This window comes from Aureobasidium subglaciale, assembly GCF_000721755.1.
Source record: "Aureobasidium subglaciale EXF-2481 unplaced genomic scaffold scaffold_2, whole genome shotgun sequence".
NCBI classification, from domain to species: domain Eukaryota; kingdom Fungi; phylum Ascomycota; class Dothideomycetes; order Dothideales; family Saccotheciaceae; genus Aureobasidium; species Aureobasidium subglaciale.
Window position 1 is genome coordinate 590,150 of NW_013566993.1, and position 21,884 is coordinate 612,033.

The 21,884-nt window shown below is 51.1% G+C and overlaps 11 protein-coding genes across 11 annotated transcripts; 7 read left to right on the forward strand and 4 right to left on the reverse strand.

Moving 5' to 3' along the window:
* Positions 1-1,794: 1,794 nt before the first annotated feature.
* Positions 1,795-2,991, forward strand: AUEXF2481DRAFT_26138 (uncharacterized protein; the record flags this gene model as incomplete). Its single annotated transcript, XM_013491871.1, has 2 exons — positions 1,795-2,818; positions 2,876-2,991. The coding sequence occupies 2 exons, from the start codon at positions 1,795-1,797 to the stop codon at positions 2,989-2,991; spliced, it is 1,140 nt and encodes a 379-aa protein (XP_013347325.1).
* A 2,802-nt stretch (positions 2,992-5,793) lies between these two features.
* Positions 5,794-6,873, forward strand: AUEXF2481DRAFT_1723 (uncharacterized protein; the record flags this gene model as incomplete). The annotated part of the gene is made up of 3 exons (XM_013491724.1): positions 5,794-6,141; positions 6,200-6,455; positions 6,506-6,873. The coding sequence occupies 3 exons, from the start codon at positions 5,794-5,796 to the stop codon at positions 6,871-6,873; spliced, it is 972 nt and encodes a 323-aa protein (XP_013347178.1).
* Positions 6,874-6,967: 94 nt separating this feature from the next.
* On the reverse strand, positions 6,968-8,182 carry AUEXF2481DRAFT_1724 (uncharacterized protein; the record flags this gene model as incomplete). The annotated part of the gene is made up of 3 exons (XM_013491725.1): positions 6,968-7,517; positions 7,570-8,001; positions 8,103-8,182. 3 exons carry the CDS (start codon positions 8,180-8,182, stop codon positions 6,968-6,970), a joined length of 1,062 nt encoding a protein of 353 aa, XP_013347179.1.
* A 537-nt stretch (positions 8,183-8,719) lies between these two features.
* On the forward strand, positions 8,720-9,994 carry AUEXF2481DRAFT_1725 (uncharacterized protein; the record flags this gene model as incomplete). The annotated part of the gene is made up of 1 exon (XM_013491726.1): positions 8,720-9,994. One exon carries the CDS (start codon positions 8,720-8,722, stop codon positions 9,992-9,994), a length of 1,275 nt encoding a protein of 424 aa, XP_013347180.1.
* Positions 9,995-10,027: 33 nt separating this feature from the next.
* On the reverse strand, positions 10,028-11,083 carry AUEXF2481DRAFT_382572 (uncharacterized protein). Its single transcript, XM_013492240.1, has 3 exons — positions 10,430-11,083; positions 10,189-10,374; positions 10,028-10,129 (listed from the first exon to the last, which is right to left on the reverse strand). Exons 1-3 carry the CDS (start codon positions 10,940-10,942, stop codon positions 10,061-10,063), a joined length of 768 nt encoding a protein of 255 aa, XP_013347694.1. The 5' UTR covers positions 10,943-11,083; the 3' UTR covers positions 10,028-10,060.
* On the reverse strand, positions 10,999-12,462 carry AUEXF2481DRAFT_382936 (uncharacterized protein). Its single transcript, XM_013492241.1, has 3 exons — positions 12,019-12,462; positions 11,832-11,959; positions 10,999-11,782 (listed from the first exon to the last, which is right to left on the reverse strand). The coding sequence occupies exons 1-3, from the start codon at positions 12,299-12,301 to the stop codon at positions 11,225-11,227; spliced, it is 969 nt and encodes a 322-aa protein (XP_013347695.1). The 5' UTR covers positions 12,302-12,462; the 3' UTR covers positions 10,999-11,224.
* A 162-nt stretch (positions 12,463-12,624) lies between these two features.
* On the forward strand, positions 12,625-13,053 carry AUEXF2481DRAFT_26143 (uncharacterized protein; the record flags this gene model as incomplete). Its single annotated transcript, XM_013491872.1, has 1 exon — positions 12,625-13,053. One exon carries the CDS (start codon positions 12,625-12,627, stop codon positions 13,051-13,053), a length of 429 nt encoding a protein of 142 aa, XP_013347326.1.
* Positions 13,054-13,121: 68 nt separating this feature from the next.
* Positions 13,122-13,736, reverse strand: AUEXF2481DRAFT_1729 (uncharacterized protein; the record flags this gene model as incomplete). The annotated part of the gene is made up of 1 exon (XM_013491727.1): positions 13,122-13,736. The coding sequence occupies one exon, from the start codon at positions 13,734-13,736 to the stop codon at positions 13,122-13,124; it is 615 nt and encodes a 204-aa protein (XP_013347181.1).
* Positions 13,737-14,775: 1,039 nt separating this feature from the next.
* AUEXF2481DRAFT_26144 (uncharacterized protein) lies at positions 14,776-16,596 on the forward strand (the record flags this gene model as incomplete). Its single annotated transcript, XM_013491873.1, has 4 exons — positions 14,776-14,994; positions 15,047-15,121; positions 15,180-16,268; positions 16,321-16,596. 4 exons carry the CDS (start codon positions 14,776-14,778, stop codon positions 16,594-16,596), a joined length of 1,659 nt encoding a protein of 552 aa, XP_013347327.1.
* A 682-nt stretch (positions 16,597-17,278) lies between these two features.
* On the forward strand, positions 17,279-19,896 carry AUEXF2481DRAFT_76787 (uncharacterized protein). Its single transcript, XM_013492149.1, has 2 exons — positions 17,279-18,610; positions 18,659-19,896. The coding sequence occupies exons 1-2, from the start codon at positions 17,413-17,415 to the stop codon at positions 19,771-19,773; spliced, it is 2,313 nt and encodes a 770-aa protein (XP_013347603.1). The 5' UTR covers positions 17,279-17,412; the 3' UTR covers positions 19,774-19,896.
* An 871-nt stretch (positions 19,897-20,767) lies between these two features.
* Positions 20,768-21,193, forward strand: AUEXF2481DRAFT_1732 (uncharacterized protein; the record flags this gene model as incomplete). Its single annotated transcript, XM_013491728.1, has 1 exon — positions 20,768-21,193. The coding sequence occupies one exon, from the start codon at positions 20,768-20,770 to the stop codon at positions 21,191-21,193; it is 426 nt and encodes a 141-aa protein (XP_013347182.1).
* Positions 21,194-21,884: the final 691 nt, after the last annotated feature.

Consider the following 21,884-nt stretch of genomic DNA (forward strand, 5'->3'; position numbering starts at 1 on the left):
TAGCATGGCTCGTGGTGCAAAAAGTCCCGACCGGCAGTGCAACCTTGGGTTGTGACGGTCAAGGGCACTTACGAACAAGAGCCATGCTTAAAGTGTGGCTGGCGGAACGATCGGCACGTAGTGTGCCTTTTGTCCGCAACGACTTCTCTGGGCATACAAGTGTAGCTCCTCTCAGCGTTTGGTGCCAGTTGATGTTTCCACTAATGTTTAATCATGGAACCATGGAATTCGAGCAACGCTGTGGACCTGAGCCGTTGTGGCTTTCCTACACTTTCTACGCGAGGGGGAAAAGCAAACGCTACCTCGAGCATAAAGTGTAGAAGAGTCATTGACGGATGTTTATTGAGGAGTCCCGAATGAGGACATTAAGAGGAACCTTGAAAATTGGAACACTTGCCAGCCCGATTACGGCTGCGGCGTTTCTTGAAACATACCTTTGCAGCTAAGCAGCTGCAAGTGGCTTGAAAGCACGAACCAAATAAGATAGCAACGAACAAGACAAGGGGATAGATGGCTGACATATGGCTGCATTATGGTTAATGTCTTAGCTTGGGACGGAATCTCCACCTCCGTACGCCAGCGAACAGCCAAACGCCATGTCCAAGCGTAACAGACTCAGAGATGCCAGCCAGTCAACGGCACGATAGACCAAATCCGACAACGGGTTTTTTGCTTTCGTACGAAACGACTCCCGCTTGGGTAGAACTACAGAGGCAAACATGTCGAACAAAAAGTCTACTCGCCGAACAGTCCGTAGAGCTCAGATGTCGAGATGGAGAGGTGGAGTGAGATTGGGGCCGACGAAAATCAGATGGCGAACAATCGTACGTCGATAATGCCGCAGAATGCACAGGACAAGTTCCAGGTAAACGGAGCGACAGATGCCCAATTTCATGCTGCTGGTAAAAGGAGGGTGCTTGGAGCAGAAGCAGCGTCAGCATCGACAGCAGCAACAACGATGCTGCTAGGTGCTAAGGACATGAAGATGTGGAGGTGGCAGTGTAAACTTTGACACCAGGTGAATCTCAATCAATTGAACCGCTCACGCTCGGAGATGTGTATGCACAGTCAAGAACCCACAGCTTAACGAGTCATAGTGGTCTTCGCGCTAAACAAGGCTAGGAATGAGAGAGGTGGAGACGGCAGGTGGACGGCGATTGGCTGCTAAGGTTGAGCCCTGCATGGAGCTAAGACAGCCACACCGGCCTGTAAGTCGACGTCAGTGGTGACTTGCTGAGCAGGTGCGGTTTATTTCTACCTCTCCTCCCCGCTGATCGTCGCTGGTGATCCTTTGCATTTCACGAACAGGCCCACCTTTTGTTGAAGACTTGAAACGACTACTGCCTCCGCACAAGTCCCAAGTACCCAGAAGCACAAATCTTTTACCTCTTTGAGACCTGCACACTATCAGCACCCCAAGCTCATCTACGCTCTGTCCGAAATCGCCTCGAGCTTCTTGCTGGCCCTAGCATTATTCTACTGGCATTTAAGCTTTTCGGCCCATCCACCACCAGAGCTTAACAAATCCCGCCTTCGGACGCGACACTCGAGCTTGCAGCTCAGCAGAGGAAACTCGAAACACATAAACTCGCTGATCCCCATCGTCGGACACACATTGATCGTCCTCTCCACGTTCTGTGAACCTGTCTCCAGCGTTGATCCTTAAACCATCGACACACGCTGTGAGCCTCGTCCCTCTACCAACCACTCGTCAATATCAACATCAGCATCATCGATCCTTGTCCCTTCTTTACTCTTACCACCCCACCTTCTTCTCCCCCAATCCCTTGCACAATGGCAATGGCTGTCGACAACCGCCAACAGGTCACTGGCCTGGCTTACGACCACATGCGTTACCCCGCGCCGCATTTCACCAACCCATGGGTCTCAGGTCCTGCACCTCCCCATCAGATGTATGCTACCTCGTTGCCTCAACCTTCGATGGTCAGCGATCCTGGCGCACATCACTTGGTGGCAAGAGCCCCTAGTGTCAATGTGTCCATGCCCATGCACCCAAGTGCCATGCCGGCTCCAACTTTGGCTTCAGGTATTGATTCTTTGGATGCTCTATACGCGCAATCCAGCTTACCAGGCCAAGATGGTCTCAGTGCTCCCCGTCCCTATGGTTCGACCTATGTCACCTCTGCTCCCTCATCCGGAGCCATGTACGCCCCGACTTCTGCACCGTCATATGCCAGAGAGTACCCAAACAGTGCTGCATACGCCTACAACCAGGACCGCCGCCTTTCGCACCCGTCAGTAGCATCCGCAAGCTTCCTTGGAAACCCCGTGCTCGCCAACAAGCACCGCCAGAGCAGTTTAATTGACGTCAACAGACTGAATGCCGCTTCTACCACAGAGGCTGAGCGTAACAGCTTCAGTGATGCTTTGGATGCTAGCAGAGGCATGGTCGCCATGAGCCAAGACATCACTCCCAGAAACATCTATGGAACCCAGGGTTCGAGCAGAAGCTCTTCCGACTCATATGGCTTCCCTTCGACACATTCAGCCCACTCCTCAATCTCGTCGGCTAGCACCTACCCTTCATCCTACTATGGCGGCTCTGTCAGCGAGGCTTCATATGGCGACTACAGCTCGGCAGGCGAGTCTGTTGACACATCGTCCCGCACATTGCCTCGTCCTACCGGCCTGTCAGACAACGTTGCTCTTCCCCCTGCACCTCAGTCCATGATGGGCCAATTCAGCTCAAAGGTTTCTTCGAGCTCGCAGAAGAAGCACAAGTGCAAGATTTGCGACAAGCGCTTCACTCGTCCCAGTTCTCTTCAGACCCACATGTACAGCCACACTGGCGAAAAACGTAAGTCTTACCTGTCTTGCATTGGATCGAAGTAATACGAGACTAACAATACATCAGCGTTTGCATGTGATGTCGAGGGATGTGGCCGCCACTTCTCCGTCGTTTCCAACCTTAGACGTCACCGCAAGGTACACAAGGGCGAAGACTCGCAAGCCTCACCGGATGACGAGTAAGTATGCATCATCATTGCTTGCGTCTGACTCAGGCCTCGCAAACCTCTATCGACTACCTTGATTTTTCGGATCACACAACTTGTATTACGTGTATTATTATACGGTCTGGATGCATCAACGCACACAACCACGCCGATCTGTTCGATAACAGAATACGCTGGCGTGCTTCACGTGCATTCATAATATTCGGAACCTTTCTTCTACCCTGTCCAACCTGGAGTCTGGATCATGAACCTCTTACCAGGATTAATACCTTTCATCGTCAATCGCTACACTTTCTACTTGATACCCATGAATTTGGAGACGGCTTATGTGGAAATCCACAATGGGAGTACATGGCGCATCATCATTTTGTTTTTCTTTGTTGTGTTTCCGAGACTGGCGGTATGTTCTGTACAATAGTTTTACAAGAGGGCGCTGCTACATGATGCGGTATATGCCCAAAAGCTCTTACGGAATATGAACTTGCAACTACCCTTCAAAACTCTTCGTCTCCCATCTCACCGAGCACGATATCGCAGTTTCATGACTTTTGAGATAGTGACCTGCCAAAACATGACTCGGCGCGTTTGCAGCTGAAAGGCACGCTAGCACACGCCATCAACGTCTAAGGCTTGTAAAACGGGGGTCGCACTTCGCCTTGGCGGGTACCTATGGTTGACCTGCCTGCCAAATGACGCGTGTATACGAGCCCAGTAGAGCGGCCATTTAGGTGGCCAGGGTCAGGGTGTGGAAGAACGATCCAATCAAAACGCCTCGGTCTGGGAACGAATCTCCCCGCTGCGGTAATGATTGGCCACGTCGGTCATTCTCCTCTTGCACCCTATGACACAAGTCTCCGGACCCGAAAAAGCGCAAAAGCACCATCCAACGACCCAGCACAAAACTAGAAGGTGGGCGATGATGTAATTGGGAGTGTGACGTTGCGAGATTCAAGGACTCACAGACCGGCTGCCAGACAGCGTAGTCCGTAGTTACGGCAGATTGCTGACAAGGGCAAGAATGCCTTTGATCGAGCTGCATGTGGTCATCGCATGGTCCTGTTGAGGAACTTGTGCTTTTCTTTTCTTTCGTTTTGCAAGTTTGGCTTCTCGTGGGCTAGTAGATGGTGATGGAGATGACGATACCAAAACAGTGATAGAACACCGATGAATCAGAGCGACAGCCAAGCGCAGTCAACGCATAACAACCACAACTGCGATGTGCGTCAGTCCGTCTAGCACCCGTGACGAGCCATTTGTCAAGTCGAAAAGCGTATCCACTCCTCCGGTAACGACGAATTTATCACTTTTTTGTTTCTTTTGCATGCAGTGGAGAACGTCGTCGACGAACACGGTAAGCATAGAGTAGATGTGGGAGCAATGGTCAATCGAGAAGCCCCAAGTGTGTTAAACAAGTCGTGAGCCGTGCCTCTTCACTCCCCCCTCCCTCGCCGCCATCTTTGCCAGTCGCGACTCGGTGAAGCGTGCATATCAGAGACATTTGAGGGGTCTGGTATTCTCTAGGATGACCCATGCAGATACGAGATGCACGATGTAGGCACGTTCCAAGTCCAACACACCACCAACACTTATCCTTCCTACTGCGGTCTGCCTTGCGTGGACATCTCCACTCAGCTTTGTTCATGTGGATAGATCCGCTGGCTGTCACACCTTGCACGTCCGTCTCGAGCTTGGGGAGATGTCTTACATGGGTCGGACGAAGGGGCACCTCTCTACTCGTGCATGGTCAGTCGCCTGTTCTTGCCTCAGGCTTATACTCTACCGATGATCGACTGCACGTTGAAAGGTCCTTGAAATGATGGAAGCTCGGTTCATGTCTTCGCCTATCTTCCACCAACAATATTGTATGCTTCAAATGCAGCAGGGATAAAGACAATCTTGTTCGACAAACGAACAGTGGAGTTTCGAGAAGACCGTTCGTCTGTTGTCCTCCGCGACCGGTGATGAATCTCGATGTGCTGCGTGTACCTGCCATTTGCGATGCCTGCAAAATGAAAGGAGAGACACTTGTTGGATATCCTGAATGGCACGAGGATTTCGAAACTGGTGATCGTTGTCACAAAAAGGCAGAACCTAAGACGTCGATGCGCTCTTACTAGGCAGTAGGCACACTCTACTTGCGGAGCATTGTACTTTTCGAAGACCGTCTTGATGAGTGCATCGCACGGCGATTTGCTTGACTCTGCTGCCTTTCTGCGACAACCTTTCCATATTCCATCTCGACACCTTCGCATGTTGGACACTTTAGACAAAGTCTATGGCATGGGGTGAGGCTCTCCAGAGACGATCACCGACAATCGCGTTCGACCACACGTGAAATGCATATGGAGGATAGACGGTTGATCTCACAGTTCCCTTGTCCAACTCCCGCAGGACCTTCTTCTCTTTCCGATGTACGGGGACAGCCTCAATCGATATGCACATTCATCTCGGAGCTCCCTCCAGAGTTTTGAGAAGCTGCAAATATCCTTGCGCCTTGCTAGATAGAACTTGGCTCGGATCGCAGCAAAAAGTGATGGACCCCGACAGATCTCACTCCGCGCTCATAATCGTGAGGCTTGGCAAAGGGATGCCTTATTGAGCGCTGGCAGGTGGCTGGTGACGACATTTAGAACGGATTTTGAGTTCATCCTTTTGGCGTTCCACCAGCATCCGACAGCGAACAAAAAGGAAGTGCAGGACCCTGATTTAGTTCTATACCAGTTCTTTGCAGATCACCAAATATAGCGAACAACATCGAACATCATCTTCCAACCAACAATCACCAACTAGACAAGACGCCCTTCAAGAGCGGACTATCATGGCTCCAGTCCATGTTCTCGATGACTACTACCTAGCCATCAGTTTCCTGATCACTCTTGGATATCAGGCCGTCTTCTTTGCCATTTCTGTTATCTTCAAGACTGATCAGTTCAACGATGTCGCTGGCGGAACCAACTTTGTGATCCTGGCCATCATCACGGTCGCCATGTATGGCGAGCACGGTGCTCGTCAAATCGTCGACAGCATCTTCATTATGCTTTGGGGAGCACGTCTTGCTGGGTTCCTGCTTTTCCGTATCATCAAGACTGGCAAGGACGACCGCTTTGATGATAAGCGTGGAAAGGTCTTGCCTATGCTGGGATTCTACAGTTTCCAAACTCTTTGGGTAAGAGCGATCGAAACCATGCGACTTTTTTGAGTTTTGCTAACATTTTTGGTATTAGGTCTGGACTGTTAGCATGCCTGTGACTATCTTGAACAGCCCCATTGTCAATCGCTACCCTCAACCTGCCTTCAACAAGGCTACTGACATCTTGGCTGTCATCGGCTTTGCGATCGGTATCATCATGGAAACCACCAGCGATATTCAGAAGTACAGATTCAAGCAGACTCACCAGGAGCGCGGTGCTGTTTGCAATAAGGGCTTCTTCGCCTGGTCGCGTCACCCCAACTACTTTGCGGAGATTCTGATCCAATTCTGTAAGTTTATCCCTACTTGACCCTTGTCCACCGTACTAATATATCCCCAGCAATCTTCATGCTAGCCGTTACACCCGCATCTTATAACTATGTGCATGGTGGTGCCAAGGCTGCATTGTACGCCAGTATCGTTGGACCCATCTTCTTGACCACACTGTTGATGTTCGTGTCCGGACTGACCCTCCAAGAACGCCCTGGAGCAAAGAAGAGATACGAAAAGGGCGAGGGTTGGAATGAGTATGCTGCTTATCTCCACCAGACCAGCATTCTCATCCCCTTTCCCCCAGCGCTGTACAAGAAGATGCCTGTGATTCTCAAGCGCACATTGTTCCTAGAGTTCCCTATCTACGTGTTCGACCCAGCAAAGCACGCAGACCAGGAAGCAGCACAGAGAAATGCAGAGGAAGGACACAACTGAGGGGCAGCTTTTCGAGCTAAGACTTGTATGAGCGATTGCATGATGGCGGAGTTGAGGAACGACAGTACTCGCAATGATAATATTAGACTATAAATTAATTCAGATAATCTCTTTCGAACGCTCCTGAACATAATGCTGCAGCGTACATGACCAAATCGATGGGCTCAAGAGATTCCATATCGACATTCTTGATCGGTACAGGCACCCTGCCTGCTGTCTCCCATGCCACGATTATGTCGTCTCTGACCGGCCTCAACTCATGAGTGGGATGGCTGTTGATGCCTAAGCAGGTTCCAAATTCCCTGAACGCCAGACGTTGGTCAATTGGCATATCGAGGTAATGCGTTTCGTGATACAATATCCGCATATCACGAACTACGGCATTCGCGAGGTCTGATGCCCAGTCGTACTCATTTGCATGCCAGTGGGCGGCCCAGAGCACCATACCTAGATCCAGAGTATCGGAAGAGGCGTAAGCTTTACCCTTTTGGTCAACAATCCTCTGATAGTCCATGATCTCGTCTCGCAACACATTCATGTCGCCGTTGGTTTTTTGCAGAATCTTGAAGATGACAAGACCGTTGATAGGATCCATATTGCCCTCACCACGACCAAGAGGATGGGATAAGTCCATCGACATCTTCCTGTACATATCGTGAGTACGATTCACGCTGCTTGTAAGATACCGTGACTTACCAGACCATACTCGGGTGTGCAGAGTCTCGCTGATACACAAAAGCAGGATGTATCGCTTGAGCCAGTACCACAGCTTGGTCGTTGTAACTTCTTTCGCCTGTTGCAACACAAAGTCTGTTCAGCGCCAGCATCCACAGAGTCAGATAGTGATGATATTGTCCATCTCCATCGGACCCAAAGGCTTCAGTCTTGCCTATGCGCAATCCACCAGCCAACGGAGACATGTCCGAGGCCCCTGGTAGCCGCGCAGAAAGATCCCGAGTCCGGCCTAGTACGTCGTGCACTGTCTCCACAAGTATAGCCGCCAGTACCAAGAAGTGAGGCTGTGACGTTTCCTTGAACAGCGTGATGAAGTTGAGGACACCAAAAGCATCAGTCCAGAGATGCCGTCCACGATGGCCGTCTTTCATGGGTGGTGGCTTCCAGTCGAGTCTATCGAGGGTATCAGATGTTGAATCAAGGAACACTCGGTTCTAGTCCGTCTAAAATAATAGTGTCGGACAAGATGCGGCATAGCAGAAATGGTATCTTACTCGCCGTCTAAAGTCATCGGAAACAGATAGACTTGTTGCATGGCCGTGACAAAGTTTCTCATATGCTCGGGTATATCCATCGTGGTTGGAGTGTATGATTTTACGAGTTGTCTGGAGGCGGATGGTCCCCTTATGGGTTTGCAGCTCACGGCGAGAGCGCATGGTAGGTGCGATTGCTGCATGATCACCTGATGTTATATTACATCAAGTCGACGACATTGTGCGCCGTACGACCTTGGACTGCATTCCAGCGGGTCGTTCGGACAGTCTCTCCGGGGTTCGCCTCAAATATGACTTGCATGTCACTGAGGGCGAGCTTATTGGAGATGTGATTTCCCTTGGATTCACCAACCCACGTCTCCAGCCGTCCGGCATCTCTACGTTGTATAAGCCTTCGGTATGTATCGGGACGCGTCAGCAATACTAAGGAGCCTCGAGTAGCAGTAGCATTTCGTGCTGCGAGAGGCGGTAGTGTCGAACAAGTAGAGTCAGCTTGCGAAGGTTGCAGATCAGCAATTCATCTCCAGTTTCACGTGCAAAAGTTGCGCCAAGAAACTGTATACAAACAATCTTCCACCGACCCACCAACCTAGCAACCACATCATCTCTCAAATATCATGCCAGACTTGGTAGAACAATGCCCTCTCCCGGAGCTCGCAGAGGCTCTAGGGCCATATATCAGGTCGCGCGAAGAGGTCAACAAAATTCGAAGGGGCATCGATTCTCTCTTGACTCAATTTGTCCATGATGAAAATGTTCCTATATCCAAGGCAACCTTATCTGTCGCGGAGACATCTGCACAGTCTGCAATCAATATTCCGTTCAACGGTGTAAGAAGAGCGTTCATGCAGGCTCTCATCGCACGACAAAAAGCACAATCACAATACGATGCTCTGAAAGCAGAACTTGGTCTTCTACAAAGTCCGGTCGACAAACGGGAGACTACTAAGATGAAAGACAGCCCAGTCGCCGATACCGTTGCGCTCATTCGACAGAGACAACGAAGAGACAAACTTCTGGTCATTGACAAGGCACTGGACAATCTGGAAAAGGCCAGGCACAGTTCACGATATGCGGATCCAAGCGAGCTTTTGAATGGTATGCAAGCTCAGATACCACCACCTCATACACAACAATCTCAGGACGAATCTTTGGCGGAGGCCCAGTCTCATATCTTCGAACTACAGAAAGCCGTGCTGCGCGCGCAGAGCAACATCCAATCGAAACCACATATCAATCATGCTAAAGACACCAATCTGGAAGACTGGAAGCGGGCATATGCCCTTCGACGAGCTCGAGATGACTTGATTGCATGGATTGAAGGCGAGCTTGCAAAGTTGTCAGAGGACGAAGACCACACGGACCCTGATCTGGAAATAACAGCAGATACCGGAGCAGAGGAGTCTCTGGAAGACATCAAAACCACCCTGCAGAATCCCTACGACAAGTACATCAATTCGCGACAGCATTTGCTTCGCGTTCTCAGCCCCGACTCTCAGGCCAAACCAGGCGGCATCGAACCTGTTCCAGACGGACAACAATCAGCGAACAGTGACGCGCAGTCGAGCAATACTGGACTTGCTTCGAGAATCCTTCCATTCATAGAGATTCTTCGATCCACTGCACAAGATGAAGCAGCCTTGATGCAACACACTTCATATCTACGACGACAGGTCACTGCCGTTTCTGCCGAGACAGAGCAATTGTTGGTTCGCCTTTCGGATGAGAGTCACATGGTCAGACCGGGTACATCGCACACTGCCTCGTGGGCGGAAGCAGCAAAGAATGCCAGAATTAGAGATGCAGACATTGTCAATCCTCACTTAGATATAGGAGAAACAAGCATCGGTAGTGTTCGGGAGATTCTAGCTTCGGCACAAATGAGCAGGTAAAACACGGCATGGTGTAAAGATAGAAGTTACAAAGATCAATCCGACGAGCTCAGGACAACCGCTCTTCTACAGCTTAGCCTTTGAACCCATCACTCCAAACTCGGTAGTGCAAACCAACAGTGTATCCTCTAGGGCCTATGTTGAAGTCAAGTTAGTAAGATTGCAGCAACCCTCTCAGAAAGCGCAGAACTCACCGGAAGTCTAAACTTTTCATTGATGGCCTGATAGTCTTCTCCAGCCAGCATATCGCAAAAGTGCTTTATACTGGCATAATGCACAATAGCAATCTCATCCCACCCACTCTTTGCACCGTCTGCAGGGATCACGTTTCCCACAATTTTAGCATCACCGCCACGTTTTCCTGCTACTTTGATGAATTCCTACCCTTTTCGTCAGCAAAGCAGTCTACCTGTGGTTGTGATGGCAAGGGCGCACCTGTCCATATTGATAATAACTCTGCTTGCCATTAGGTTTGAACTTTAACAAATTCAACATGGTGACAGGGCCATCATGCTCCTTGAGCAATTGATCCATGAACTTCAGCATGTCAGGCGACAATTCTAATTTCTGACTTGAGTCTGGCATGGTTGGATTGTCCAACGAGCCCGTCAGTCCAGCGAAGGGCGCTTCTTTGATAAGTCTGGCATTTTTGTCTGGGTAGCCAGAGAGTAGCTTTGACGGGATGCCCACTGGAAGGGTGAATTGGGAGGATATGTGCTGGGTGACGGCATTGGGAAGTTGGCCGTTGAGTCCTTGAAGGAGGAGCATGAGATCCCATGGTTTGTTCAGGATGGAGGCGTCTTGAGTAGTGGTCTTCACGACAAAGTGACGTGGCTTTGATGCTACTATTACTTTGATGGAAGAGTTGGCTTTTTGGAGGTGAGCGAGGAAGGTGTGGGGTTGGATGTTGTCCTTGAGATTGAGCAGGTAGAAGTTGAGGAGAGGCATAATGATCAATCTCAGCGCGTCACTCGAGCTGCGCCAGGTTCGTATATTTCAAGTCTTAGGTCACTGTACAATGTTTCAATTCATTGATGTTGTGGATATCCGAGGACATGCTCGCCGGTGCGGAGGCGTTCTATGATGCCTCGGAGCTTCATGACAGGGTCGATCGACGTCACAGCTTTGGAACCATACTAGAAGTTTTGGTAAGAGCAACCAGCAGAACAAGCAATCTGTGTTTACGACCGAAAGCCAGGCTGTACAGAAACCCTCACAGCGGTTGCGACACTAAGTGCCTCTTGCACGCTGAAGCAAAGCCATCGCCTTTGTGTATTCAGCACTGTCCTCGCCGCAGCACTTACGCTCGACCTCTACATCTCTCTCAGCCCACTTGATAGCGTCTTCTCTACAGACCATGGCGAGGTTGTACTCGGCTGCGAGCTCATATGCTTCGCCCAAGGTGTCTGTCTCTTCCAAGCCATCTTCCATCATGAGGGAGATGACCTCTTCCACAAGTGTAAGAGCCTCCGCATAGTCCCAAGTACCCCACTTCTCGAAGGATCTTTTGTTCTCCCTCCTTTGCATGGTCGTCATAAGCTCTTCCAACTTGTGTCTCCGGGCTTCGCGAGCCGGATCCCGCGTCTCACAAGCGTCGCAAGCACACTCGAAATTCCAGTGGGCTAGAATACGACGTCTCTCAGCCGTATCATGACAGATATCAATGTATGCCGTGCAGATCTCTTCTCCAGGGTGAATGTCGCGGAGGGCGTGTATGGTCAGACAGTCGATGTTCGGGTTATAGCGGTGGTAGACATTAGGTGTACATGAGTGATTAAACCGTGCGGCCTGATGCATGTCAGTATGACTGTTATCTGGAAGCAGCGGACATGCTTACGTTTGGAAAGACCCCAAGCTTGTTAGGCGAGCCGTCAGGATAGCGCAAGGTGAAGCGATTTGTCTCGAACCTCGAGTATGCATCCTCGTACTTCTTGACAAGGTCGTCGAAGCCATCGCCTATGTCTTCTGTGCCAGATTAGTTGAATCAGCACTTTCCGAGTGCAGCTCACAAACTGTGGACATACCATCACAAGCCTCTCGTAACTCGCCAATCCACTCTGTATCCCCAGGAGGGTCTATGGATGCGGCCAGTGACCAGAAGGTAGCTTGCTGATCTAGCGGCAGAGCCTTGATCGTAAGATAGCATTCAATGACATCGTCATCTTCGGGAAGTGCAAAGAGTGGAGGTTCGCAAAGAATGCGTGTGCCTGAAGGAATGGCGGCGACGGCGAAGACACCGATTCCAGCAGTCGGCGACCGTCGCTGTTCGTAGAGACCGGTCGGAGTCGGAACCGAGGTGAGAGCCATATCTCTCTAGGAGACAAGACTGGACAAGACGAAGGAAAGAGGAAGAAGTAAGGCTTACTCATTGCGTAATTGGTCGCTGAGCTAAACCTACCGTGAAGGGGTTCCAGCATCTACATGTCATTTCTTCTTCTCCTTCGATATTGGATTCAACAGGCAGGTACGCAAGATTTACCAGAGGGAAGTACCCGGAAAAGTGATATGTGCTGGTTGTTGAGACTGTGAAGACTGGAAAGGCAGGTGCGGGCTTGTACGCGACCGACAAGCTTCGCGACTTCCTCATTGCTGGAGGCACAAGCACAAAAGCACATATTAAACCATCCGCCATGTCGTCGCCCAAACTCCCTCGTGTCGCCATATCGTACTGTACTCAGTGCAGATGGATGTTACGAGCAGCATACTTTGGCCAGGAACTACTGTCGACCTTCGGGACAGCTATCGGCGAGATCGCTCTCATCCCTGCTACAAGTGGCCTCTTTCAAGTCTACCTCACCTATGTTCCGCTCGGATCTGAAGAAGGCGCCCAACCAAAAGAGATATTACTATGGGATAGGAAGGCAGAGGGAGGCTTCCCTGAGACAAAGACTCTAAAACAGCTGTTGAGAAACCATATCGAACCAGGTCGCGACCTCGGCCACTCCGACAAGCCCTCCAAATCCAAGACTGAGGATACACCTGCGCAATCAACACCTTCTGCTCAGCCTGATACTACAGTCACGGAAGAAGGTACAAAGGATTGTGAGGACTGTAAATAGCTTTCCTGCCTAACCACATCACGCTATCCCGATGCCGCCATTGCTTGACCTCTCTCACATCCTCGACCTTAACAGTCTGACCGTGTCTGCGTCTCTAGCGCTACACGAAGTCTCTGGTTCTCCTGACGAAGGTCTTTGATCACGACCTCGTCTTTGCCACGCTCATGCTCGACCGCCAATCGTACCGCTGAATCAAACACCTCGTCCATTCTGCCCTCGACTTGAGCATTGATCTGAGATTTGAGTCTCTCGTTCTCGGCGCACCGCGCTTGTAGCTGTTGACGTAGCAGCAGTACTTCAGCATCTGCTCCATATAAGCTCACACTCTGTTCAAGGCTCTGATAAGCCTGTTCGTCCTGCACGACGCGTCCACGCAGTCTCGGTATCGAGCATATGAGATGCCACATGTAACCTATCATTAACTCGTTTGATGGTAACACACTGTACGATACATAGAGGCCCATGATCCAGTCCTCCATGTAGTTCAGCTGGCTACTCAAGGAAATGGTCTCGGCACGCGAGTGGTCGCGATCAGAGACGAGATGACGCATTCGCTCTGCTGTTTTGCTGGACTCCCATTGGCGAAGATCTAGGACTGCTCTGGCCAACTCTTGGTCGTGTGAGGTTTCGCCTGGAAGGCTCACGGAGTAACGTAGTCGGGCATGAACATCTCTTGGAGTCATCGTGTCGAGTTTGGAATCTGTGCAGTGCGACTCGGCAAACGATTTCTAGGAAAAAGATGCCATGAGCTCGATGTATGGGAAGTTCTGGTCAAGGTGGGAAGGGCTTGATCAGTTTATGAAGCTTGCAGATACGATCTTTTGGATTGCAAGGCACGAGGAGTACTGCAGGCGGTTGGGGAGATCGTGTGCCATGTCAATGGGCATGCAGTCTTGTGGGACGAGCGTGTACGAATAAAGCATGCAATAGGCTGATCGGTGTGCATGTCGATCTTTTGTCACTATGGCAGTCGCGAAGGAGCTCCGAACCTAGTCAACGCATGGTTGACAAAAATGATACAATTCATTGCTTGATCACTGAATCACTCAGCAGCTTATGAGCTCACGATTGATAGATGGTGAGACCTGATACTTACTGTTCTTCGTGTAGCCTTACAATTTTCTAATCCGTGTTTTTGTGCGATGTAAAAGTCTTACAACGACGTGCTCCACGCTCTACCATTCAGCACGCGTCTGATTTGGGAGTCCACGCTCATACCAATAGCAAAACCTCAGGAAAGTTTGTTTCGAAGCGCGATCTCTGTTGATCTCCATAAATGGTATAGATCACGTGAAAGGGTCTTGGCATCAAGTTGGCCTGTGTGCGGCGGGATATGGGAATCGTCATGTAGAGACATTTCTGCTAGACACGCCTCAAAGCCCACTCTGATCACCGCAAGCTCCAATCGTCTTTCTGTCCTTTACCACTTCTCTCCACTTCTCCATCCTACACCCTACCATCTAGCAAGCTCCTACCGCAGCTTGACGCCAAAGTGTAGATCTGTCGAGCTGCACAAGATAGTTTTATACTTGACTGTTTTATCATCGTTTTAGAGGTGAGACGCTCCCACACTGTGCATCTTCTGTCGCACACCCCGCCACTGCTTCAAATCGGAATCACTATATTCGCAAGAAGCAGCGCTGACCGGCTATCCTCGTCAGACATCGCAACAAACTTTACGCATCTCAATTCGTTTGTCTCTGTCCTCTTGGTTTCTCTACAATGGCTTCCGAATCCGCTATCAACGGCACTTTCAGCTCGCAGAACGGTTATGGATCGATAGAGCAGGCCGGCTACACCGCCGCCAGTTACCCTTCCTCCAACCCCTCCGCGCCTTCCCAATCAAACAACTCCGCTGCCGATATTCCCAAGGATGAGGTTGGTTGGTACTTCGTCGAGCAGTACTACACCACCCTTAGCCGCAGCCCCGAAAAGGTCTACGTATGTAAAAGAGCTGTTGTGCACAACAAGGACCTCTGCTGACCAGCCATAGCTCTTCTACAACAAGCGCTCACAATTCGTATCAGGCAACGAGACCGAGAAGGTCGAGGTATGCGTGGGACAACGGGTAAGTCTTTGTTGCTTGGGTAGTGCGCAAACCGTACACGCGCTAAATCGAGAAACAGGCCATCAATGAGCGCATCAAGGAGCTTGATTTCTCCGAATGCAAGGTCCGCGTTACCAATGTCGATTCCCAGGCCTCGGACGATCACATCGTCATCCAGGTCATCGGCGAGATCTCGAACAAGTCTGCTCCTCACAAGAAGTTCACCCAGACATTCGTTCTCGCTGCCCAGACCAACGGCTACTTTGTCTTGAACGACATCTTCCGTTACATCATTGAAGAGGAGGATGAGGCCGAGGCCACTGGAGAGTCCGCTGCTGTCCAGGAGCCTGCCCCCGCCGCTGCTCAAGAGCCCGAGCACGAGACTTTGACAAGCTCAGAGGACCCCGCCGCCATTGAGAAGGATGCCGCCAAGATTGACAAGGTTATTGAAGAGAAGATCATCGCCGAGAAGCCTGAGGAGGAGGAGACTGCTGCTCCTGCTGCTGTCAACGGCTCGACCAAGGCTGAGCCCGCCGAGGTCGCTGAGGCTGAGGAGGCTCCTGCCGCTGCTGTCCAGGAGGCCGCTGAGACTCCTGAGGCCGCCCCCGAGGCCGTCCCTGAGGTTCCAGCTGCACAGGAAGAGCTGCCCGTCGAGAAGCCCAAGGACCCTGAACCCACTCCCGCCGTTCGTTCCCCCGTCAAGCAGGCCGCTCAGCCCGCAAAGGCTGCTGCGCCTTCCAAGCCTGCTGCTCCCGCTGCACCTGCCGCTCCCAAGACCTGGGCTAACCTCGCCGCTGCCGCTCACCGCGTCGCTACTCCCGTTGTTACTCCCCAGCCTTCGACTGCCGCCCCTGCTCAGCCCAAGGCCGCTCCTCAACCCGAGTCCACTACCAAGCCTGCACCTGCAGCACCTGTTCAGGACGCTCCTGCCGCTGCTCCTGCCCGTGAATCGTCTCCCGCCGCCCCTTCCGCCGACCAACAAGAGGAGTGGACCAGCGTTGGTGACAAGAGACAGCAGAACAAGGGCCAGGCCGCTGCCGGTGCTCAAGAGACACCTCAAAACCGCGCCTACGTCAAGAACGTTCACGAAAGCATTGCTCTTCCCACCTTGAGAGAGGCATTGGAGAAGTATGGTGAGCTCACATACTTCGACGCCAACCGACCTAAGGTAAATCTTTTTACTTCATATGACACAAAAGCATGACTAACAAGACAAGCAGAACTGCGCTTTCGTTGACTTCAAGACAATTGACGGCTACAAGGCTGCTCTCAAGGCCAGTCCCCTCTCGATCGGCGAGCACGCCATTACCATCGAGGAGCGCCGTCCCAAGTCCAACGCACCTTTCTTCCCTGGCGGCCGTGGTGGTGCCAGAGGCGGCCGTGGCGGTGCCAATCAGGCTCCTCGTGGCTCCTTCCAAGGTGGCCGTGGCGGCGGTTCCCAGAGAGGACGTGGTGGTAACGCCTCTCGTGGCCGTGGCGGCGCCCAGGCTGCCTAAAGGTCCATCGCAATCATGGGCCACAACCGACTATTTGCTGACTAGCCTTCTGACTTCCGCACAGAAGTGATTCGGCCCTCATCTGTAAAATATGACGCGATATGTCTCTTCTCGGAAAAGTTCTTTCTCAGCGTTAGAGCGGATTGGAGATGGTCTCCAAAGCCTCGACGCGCTGCACAAAACTTCACATATTTGTCACTAATGCATAGCGGCGCGTGTTTCTCATTGATTTCCTTTCTCCGTCCTAGCCAACTGTGTTTCTGTTGTTTGTTGCGGAGTTCTGTTGGCTTTGCAGTCTGTATCAACACGGGTGTGGATGTGTACTGGAAGGCGTGGATGGGATCTCGAAAAAGTGGGTTTCTTCAGAGCGACGCGGTTTATTTTGGCGTAGGCTGGCTTGAGGATGAATGAAAGAAGCAGGCCAGATGGACTGCGACTGCTGTGTATGCTCTCTGGGACGACGACCGTAGATATGCAGAATACATGATGACGTTCTTCACGACAGTATCCATTGACGGCTCACAGACTACTACTTGCGATCCTCGATATATGCGCTGCGTTCCATGATTGATTCGGCTGGCCAAGGTTCCCTTATAGAGATCTTATCCCCGCAATTTCCCCACGATTAACCGTCCCGCTTATCGCGAGGTCATGTCATCAGTCTACTTGTACTTGTTCGAAGGCGTCATGTCGTTTCACTGAGCAAGATAGTCGTATGATCGTGCAATGAGATAGCCTTGCCACTGGAAATATCAAAACTTCAGTGTCGCTACCCTGACAAGTCGAGACCAAAGTTGCGATCACCAGTACCCCACCATGAACCATTCCGAAGGACTTTGGCCTCGAACGAAGAAGCAGCCTTGTACCGATGCAGGTACCGCAGCAGTCCCGGGCTATGCGCAGTCGCCAACCACCTTCTTCTTGCGAAGCGAACGGGACATGAAAAAGGCCGAGGCCGAAGAAAGTGACACGCAGGAGGACCAGGACAACAACTACGGTGTCCAGAGCTTAGATGAAACACTTGAAGCTGCTTTTGCCCCCAGGTCACCAGAGCTGTCCTCCTCTCCCTCCATCACTGCGTCTGGCAAGAAGAGGAAGCTTGGAAACCCGGTTCACCCAAAGATCGCTGCAGCTGCTCAGCGCATCATCTCATCTGAGGAACGCTCTTCGTCGCGGAAGTCGTCGATATCATCTCATGTCCCTCGGCCTTTGACGCCGTCACCGACTCGCCGGCACATCAGGAGTGAGTCTCTGACTTCCTTGGGCCGTTCCTTTACGCCTCTTCGCACCAGCGACACCAGTACTCCACAATCGCCCAGTGTCAAAAGCGTACGCCTCTCGGACGAAGAAGGAAGTATCATCGACGATACTGCTAGTCAGGCGTTGCACTCTTCAAGTGAGGACGAAGATGTGTTTGCCGACGACACGCTCGTTGAGCCCGTTTCTGCAACACTTCCTCAAAGCAGCATCCCTCAACTGATCATGCCCAGTATATCGATGCCCGCGCGTCGTCCATTCACTGAAAGAGGCAAGCGTATACCAAGACTGAGGATAATGGTCGCTGGACCTTCTGGTATAGGCAAAACAAGTTTAATAAAGAGTATCGTCCAAGTATGCGAGGACATTGTTCATGTCGACCCTGTTGTGACGGTCGATCAATCTCCTGCTGCGACCACACACACGCACGAGATACATGAAACTCATGCCTCGACCAAATCATATCCCGCATGGTGGTCGGAAATAGAGCAAGGTCGTGGTCTGAGACGGCGGAAGAGTATGGGCGACTCGATCCTCGAACGCAATGTTTGCTTGGTCGATACCCCTGGCTGGGTGTTGAGTGGCGCGAGCGGCCAGGAAGACATGATCAAAACGATCGACACAATCTACGAGCATCTAGAAGCTTCAGTACGTAGGACTACCATGACAGGGGAACTGAGTGATATGGATCTTCTCAGCGTCCTGAGTGGTAGCGGAGGGTTCCAGATCGATGCCCTTCTCTACATCTTCCACCCAAGTAAGTCGACCACGAGCTCATGATTTGGTTCTCGCTGACATGTTCTAGCATCTCACCAAACGAGTTCCGCAGAGATCGAAATCCTTCGACGTCTCTCGTCACTCACCAATATAGTGCCTATCATTGGCAGAGCCGATACTTGCACAGGTGACAATCTAAAAGATGCAAAGACAGCTATTCGAACAAGCCTCGAGGCCTCGGGGGTCAGGACATTCACCTTCCAGACAACAGACGCTGGAGATGCTCTAGTGCAGTCACCCTTTGCAGTGTCTTCCATGTCGAGTGAAGATGATGAGACTATGGATGCGAGTGTGCTAATGTCCTCTGAGTATGTGCAGCCTCTTGTCTCGAGCGATCTTACTCAGCTGGTAGAACGGCTGTTTGACCCCGACAATGCTCAATGGTTACGCCACTGTGCTGTCAAAAAGTGCATTCAATGGCGACGAGAGTACTTGAAGACTTCATTCGATTCGCACAAACGCGAGCTTCGTGAGCTTGCTATTGAGAGACTTGGCTGCCTGCAACCCGACGGGCACGACGCGGCACCATCGTCAATCTCTTCAGTGCTCTCGTCACCATCGGGTTACCTGATGCCTCAGACTACCACTCCTAGCCAGCGAGGGTCGTCACCCACTCCCTTCAGACTTGTGCCTGCAGCAGCTTTAGGCACAACCTCCCAGTACGACTTCGGTCGCCGTATGGACCCTCGGAACCTTGACAGAACAGACACGCAGCTACCCGAATGGGCACATCACTTGAAGATTGCGCTGGACATGGAATACCAAGAAAGGAAGCAACCGACTACGGGCGTTCACGATCGACACAATGCTACTTCGGCTTTGGTCAAATCTGGCCATCAAAGGTCATCAAGCAATAGAGCCAGTGAGCTCGATGGTCTTAACCATAAAGACCCACTGGGTTTGCTTGCACTGGGCCAAAGATTCAACATTAGTGGATGGACCATGCTGCAGGTGGTTGGAGGGTGTGGTGCTGTTGCCACAATGCTATTATGGGCAGCCAGGAATTGGTTGACTGCATCAGAAGCTGTAGGCTTGAGCGTACCAAGCGCTCATGTTCCCGCATATGAAGTGGTATCAGCCAGAGACAATAGCAGGGCTCCCTTGGATCTTTTCAAAGCTTTCCTGACAGGGGGGAAATGGTAGTAAGTCAGGCAAGGAGAGATGTTACGATAGACGAGTGAACGAGTCAAGACCTTATCAATCTGGTGCAACATGATTTCTTGGGTGCCACTAACTTGCGGAATGTGTGGTTCGTGTACTCTCCTTGCTTAGAACATGTACGACGTGTTGCCGCACGTGGCGTTGATCGAGGCCGCCACGTTGATGCGACAGTTGTACCATCTGTCGGACAGACGATAGATCTACTGATTATCCTGTAACATTAGAACGCGCAAGTCTCTTGTGCTTCGTGGTTGTGATACATCGGATGGCTGAATAGAGTTCAATGACAGCAAACCCTATTGTGTCGGACACTAGATCCTTGAGTCTGGAGCTGCATTTCGAGCTCGCAGTGGCAGAAGAATAGAAATCGTGCTTTGCGCCAGGTTGAAGCACAAGGCCCAACAGTCGAGCGAGGGTCCCTGGACATTAGCATGATTGGCGTGTTGAGCGGTACGAAGGGGTCCGACGACAAGGAACATAATCATATGCAAGCCGTGGATCTCATTCTGTCTCATGGCTTCTTGACGGAATATCCTGGTTCTTTCCTGATAGACACTTCCCAGCAAATACAAGTTTCAAGTGAATCTCGCTCTGGCCAGGCAGTGGGTGAGACATTCGCAGCGGCGGGCTATGAAAGCGTTCCTATGACTATGCAGCTGACGGCAAAAGAGTCTAGCACAAGATTGACAACTCCTGAATCTCCGCATATAGATTTGATCATGGTACGTCCTTGTTAAAGACCTTGCTCTTTTTCGTCATAATCCACTTGCCTTTTTATTATCGAAATTTTGGATTTTCTCTTGTCTCGAAAGCCCCTCACTGTGTTTTGGTGTTTTGCTTGCTACGCCAATACAACGCTTTGCCGATCTCTGACATTCCCATTCCTTGATAGTCGAACAAGTCGTCTCCAATACACAATCAATCGTACAGATTCTCTACACACTCCAGCGCACCATCACTGCAATCGTCAATCGCCATGAGTACCTCTTCGACCGTCACAAACAACAACGCCGACGCTGGCTTCAAGCAAGAGGCATACCACAACACACCTTCCACTACCACGTACGACACAGACAAGATCGCCGTCACCGAGCCCCGCGCATCCATGAGCACCGTCGGATCTGCCGACCCTCGCACCCAAGACATCAGATCATGGAAAGCAGGCTTTCAGCGCATGGCAGATGAGCGTCTCGAGGCACAACGTTACCAGCTCAGCGAGAAGAAAGACGACGAGATCAACACCATCGCCCTGGGCGCAAAAGTCGAGCGCGCACTCGGCAGAAGAATGACTGGACAAGACGCACAATTCACTCGCAGAGAGTCATTGTCTGCTGCACCTGCACAGCTCAAGCAAGATGCCGTCGAGCTTCCTGATAAGAGAAGCGTCGAGATTACTTCATGAAGACGGGATTGCTTAGCAGGATACCACACGGGCTGGACAGTGTTAGTCGGCCTTTCAGCACAGTCATCTGCATGAGTTTCACCCTGAGTCTGGATGAGCAAAGGGATTATTTTCTTGGTTGGCGTCAATGGATGCAGTTTTACTGAGCGATCGAATGGACAGAGGTGATGCTTTCTTTTGCATCTTTGAGTATAATGGTGCTCAATGGGAGGTCATGTTCAACTAGCAGCAGCATGCATTAACTACTACGATTGGGCTGCATGATAAGGTTCTGAAGGCATTACAACCAGTTCATCACCCTAGATCCCGGAGGGCGGTGTCATTAGATGTGACAACTTGCAGCTTTCAAGTGCATACTTGTTCATAACAGCATGTGATTCTATGGAGTGCTTGCCGTGCAAAGGTTCAATACTCTTATGCTTGGAGTGCTTGCATTCTGTTCCGAGCCTTTAGATCAGTATACTTGCGAAGTGCACTTTGTCTCAGACAGCACTATCTGGTCATGCACACATACGTTCTGTCACATATCCTCTCTCCCAGGCCTAAAGCAGAGCAATGACGAGCCGTAGATTGGCACAGTCGATCTTCACATCAATGGCTTGTGTCTGACTAGACGTACGAACAGCATGTCTCAGTGACATCGCTGCAAGTCCAGAGAGTGCAAGGATCCTGTTCGCTACAACTGTGACAG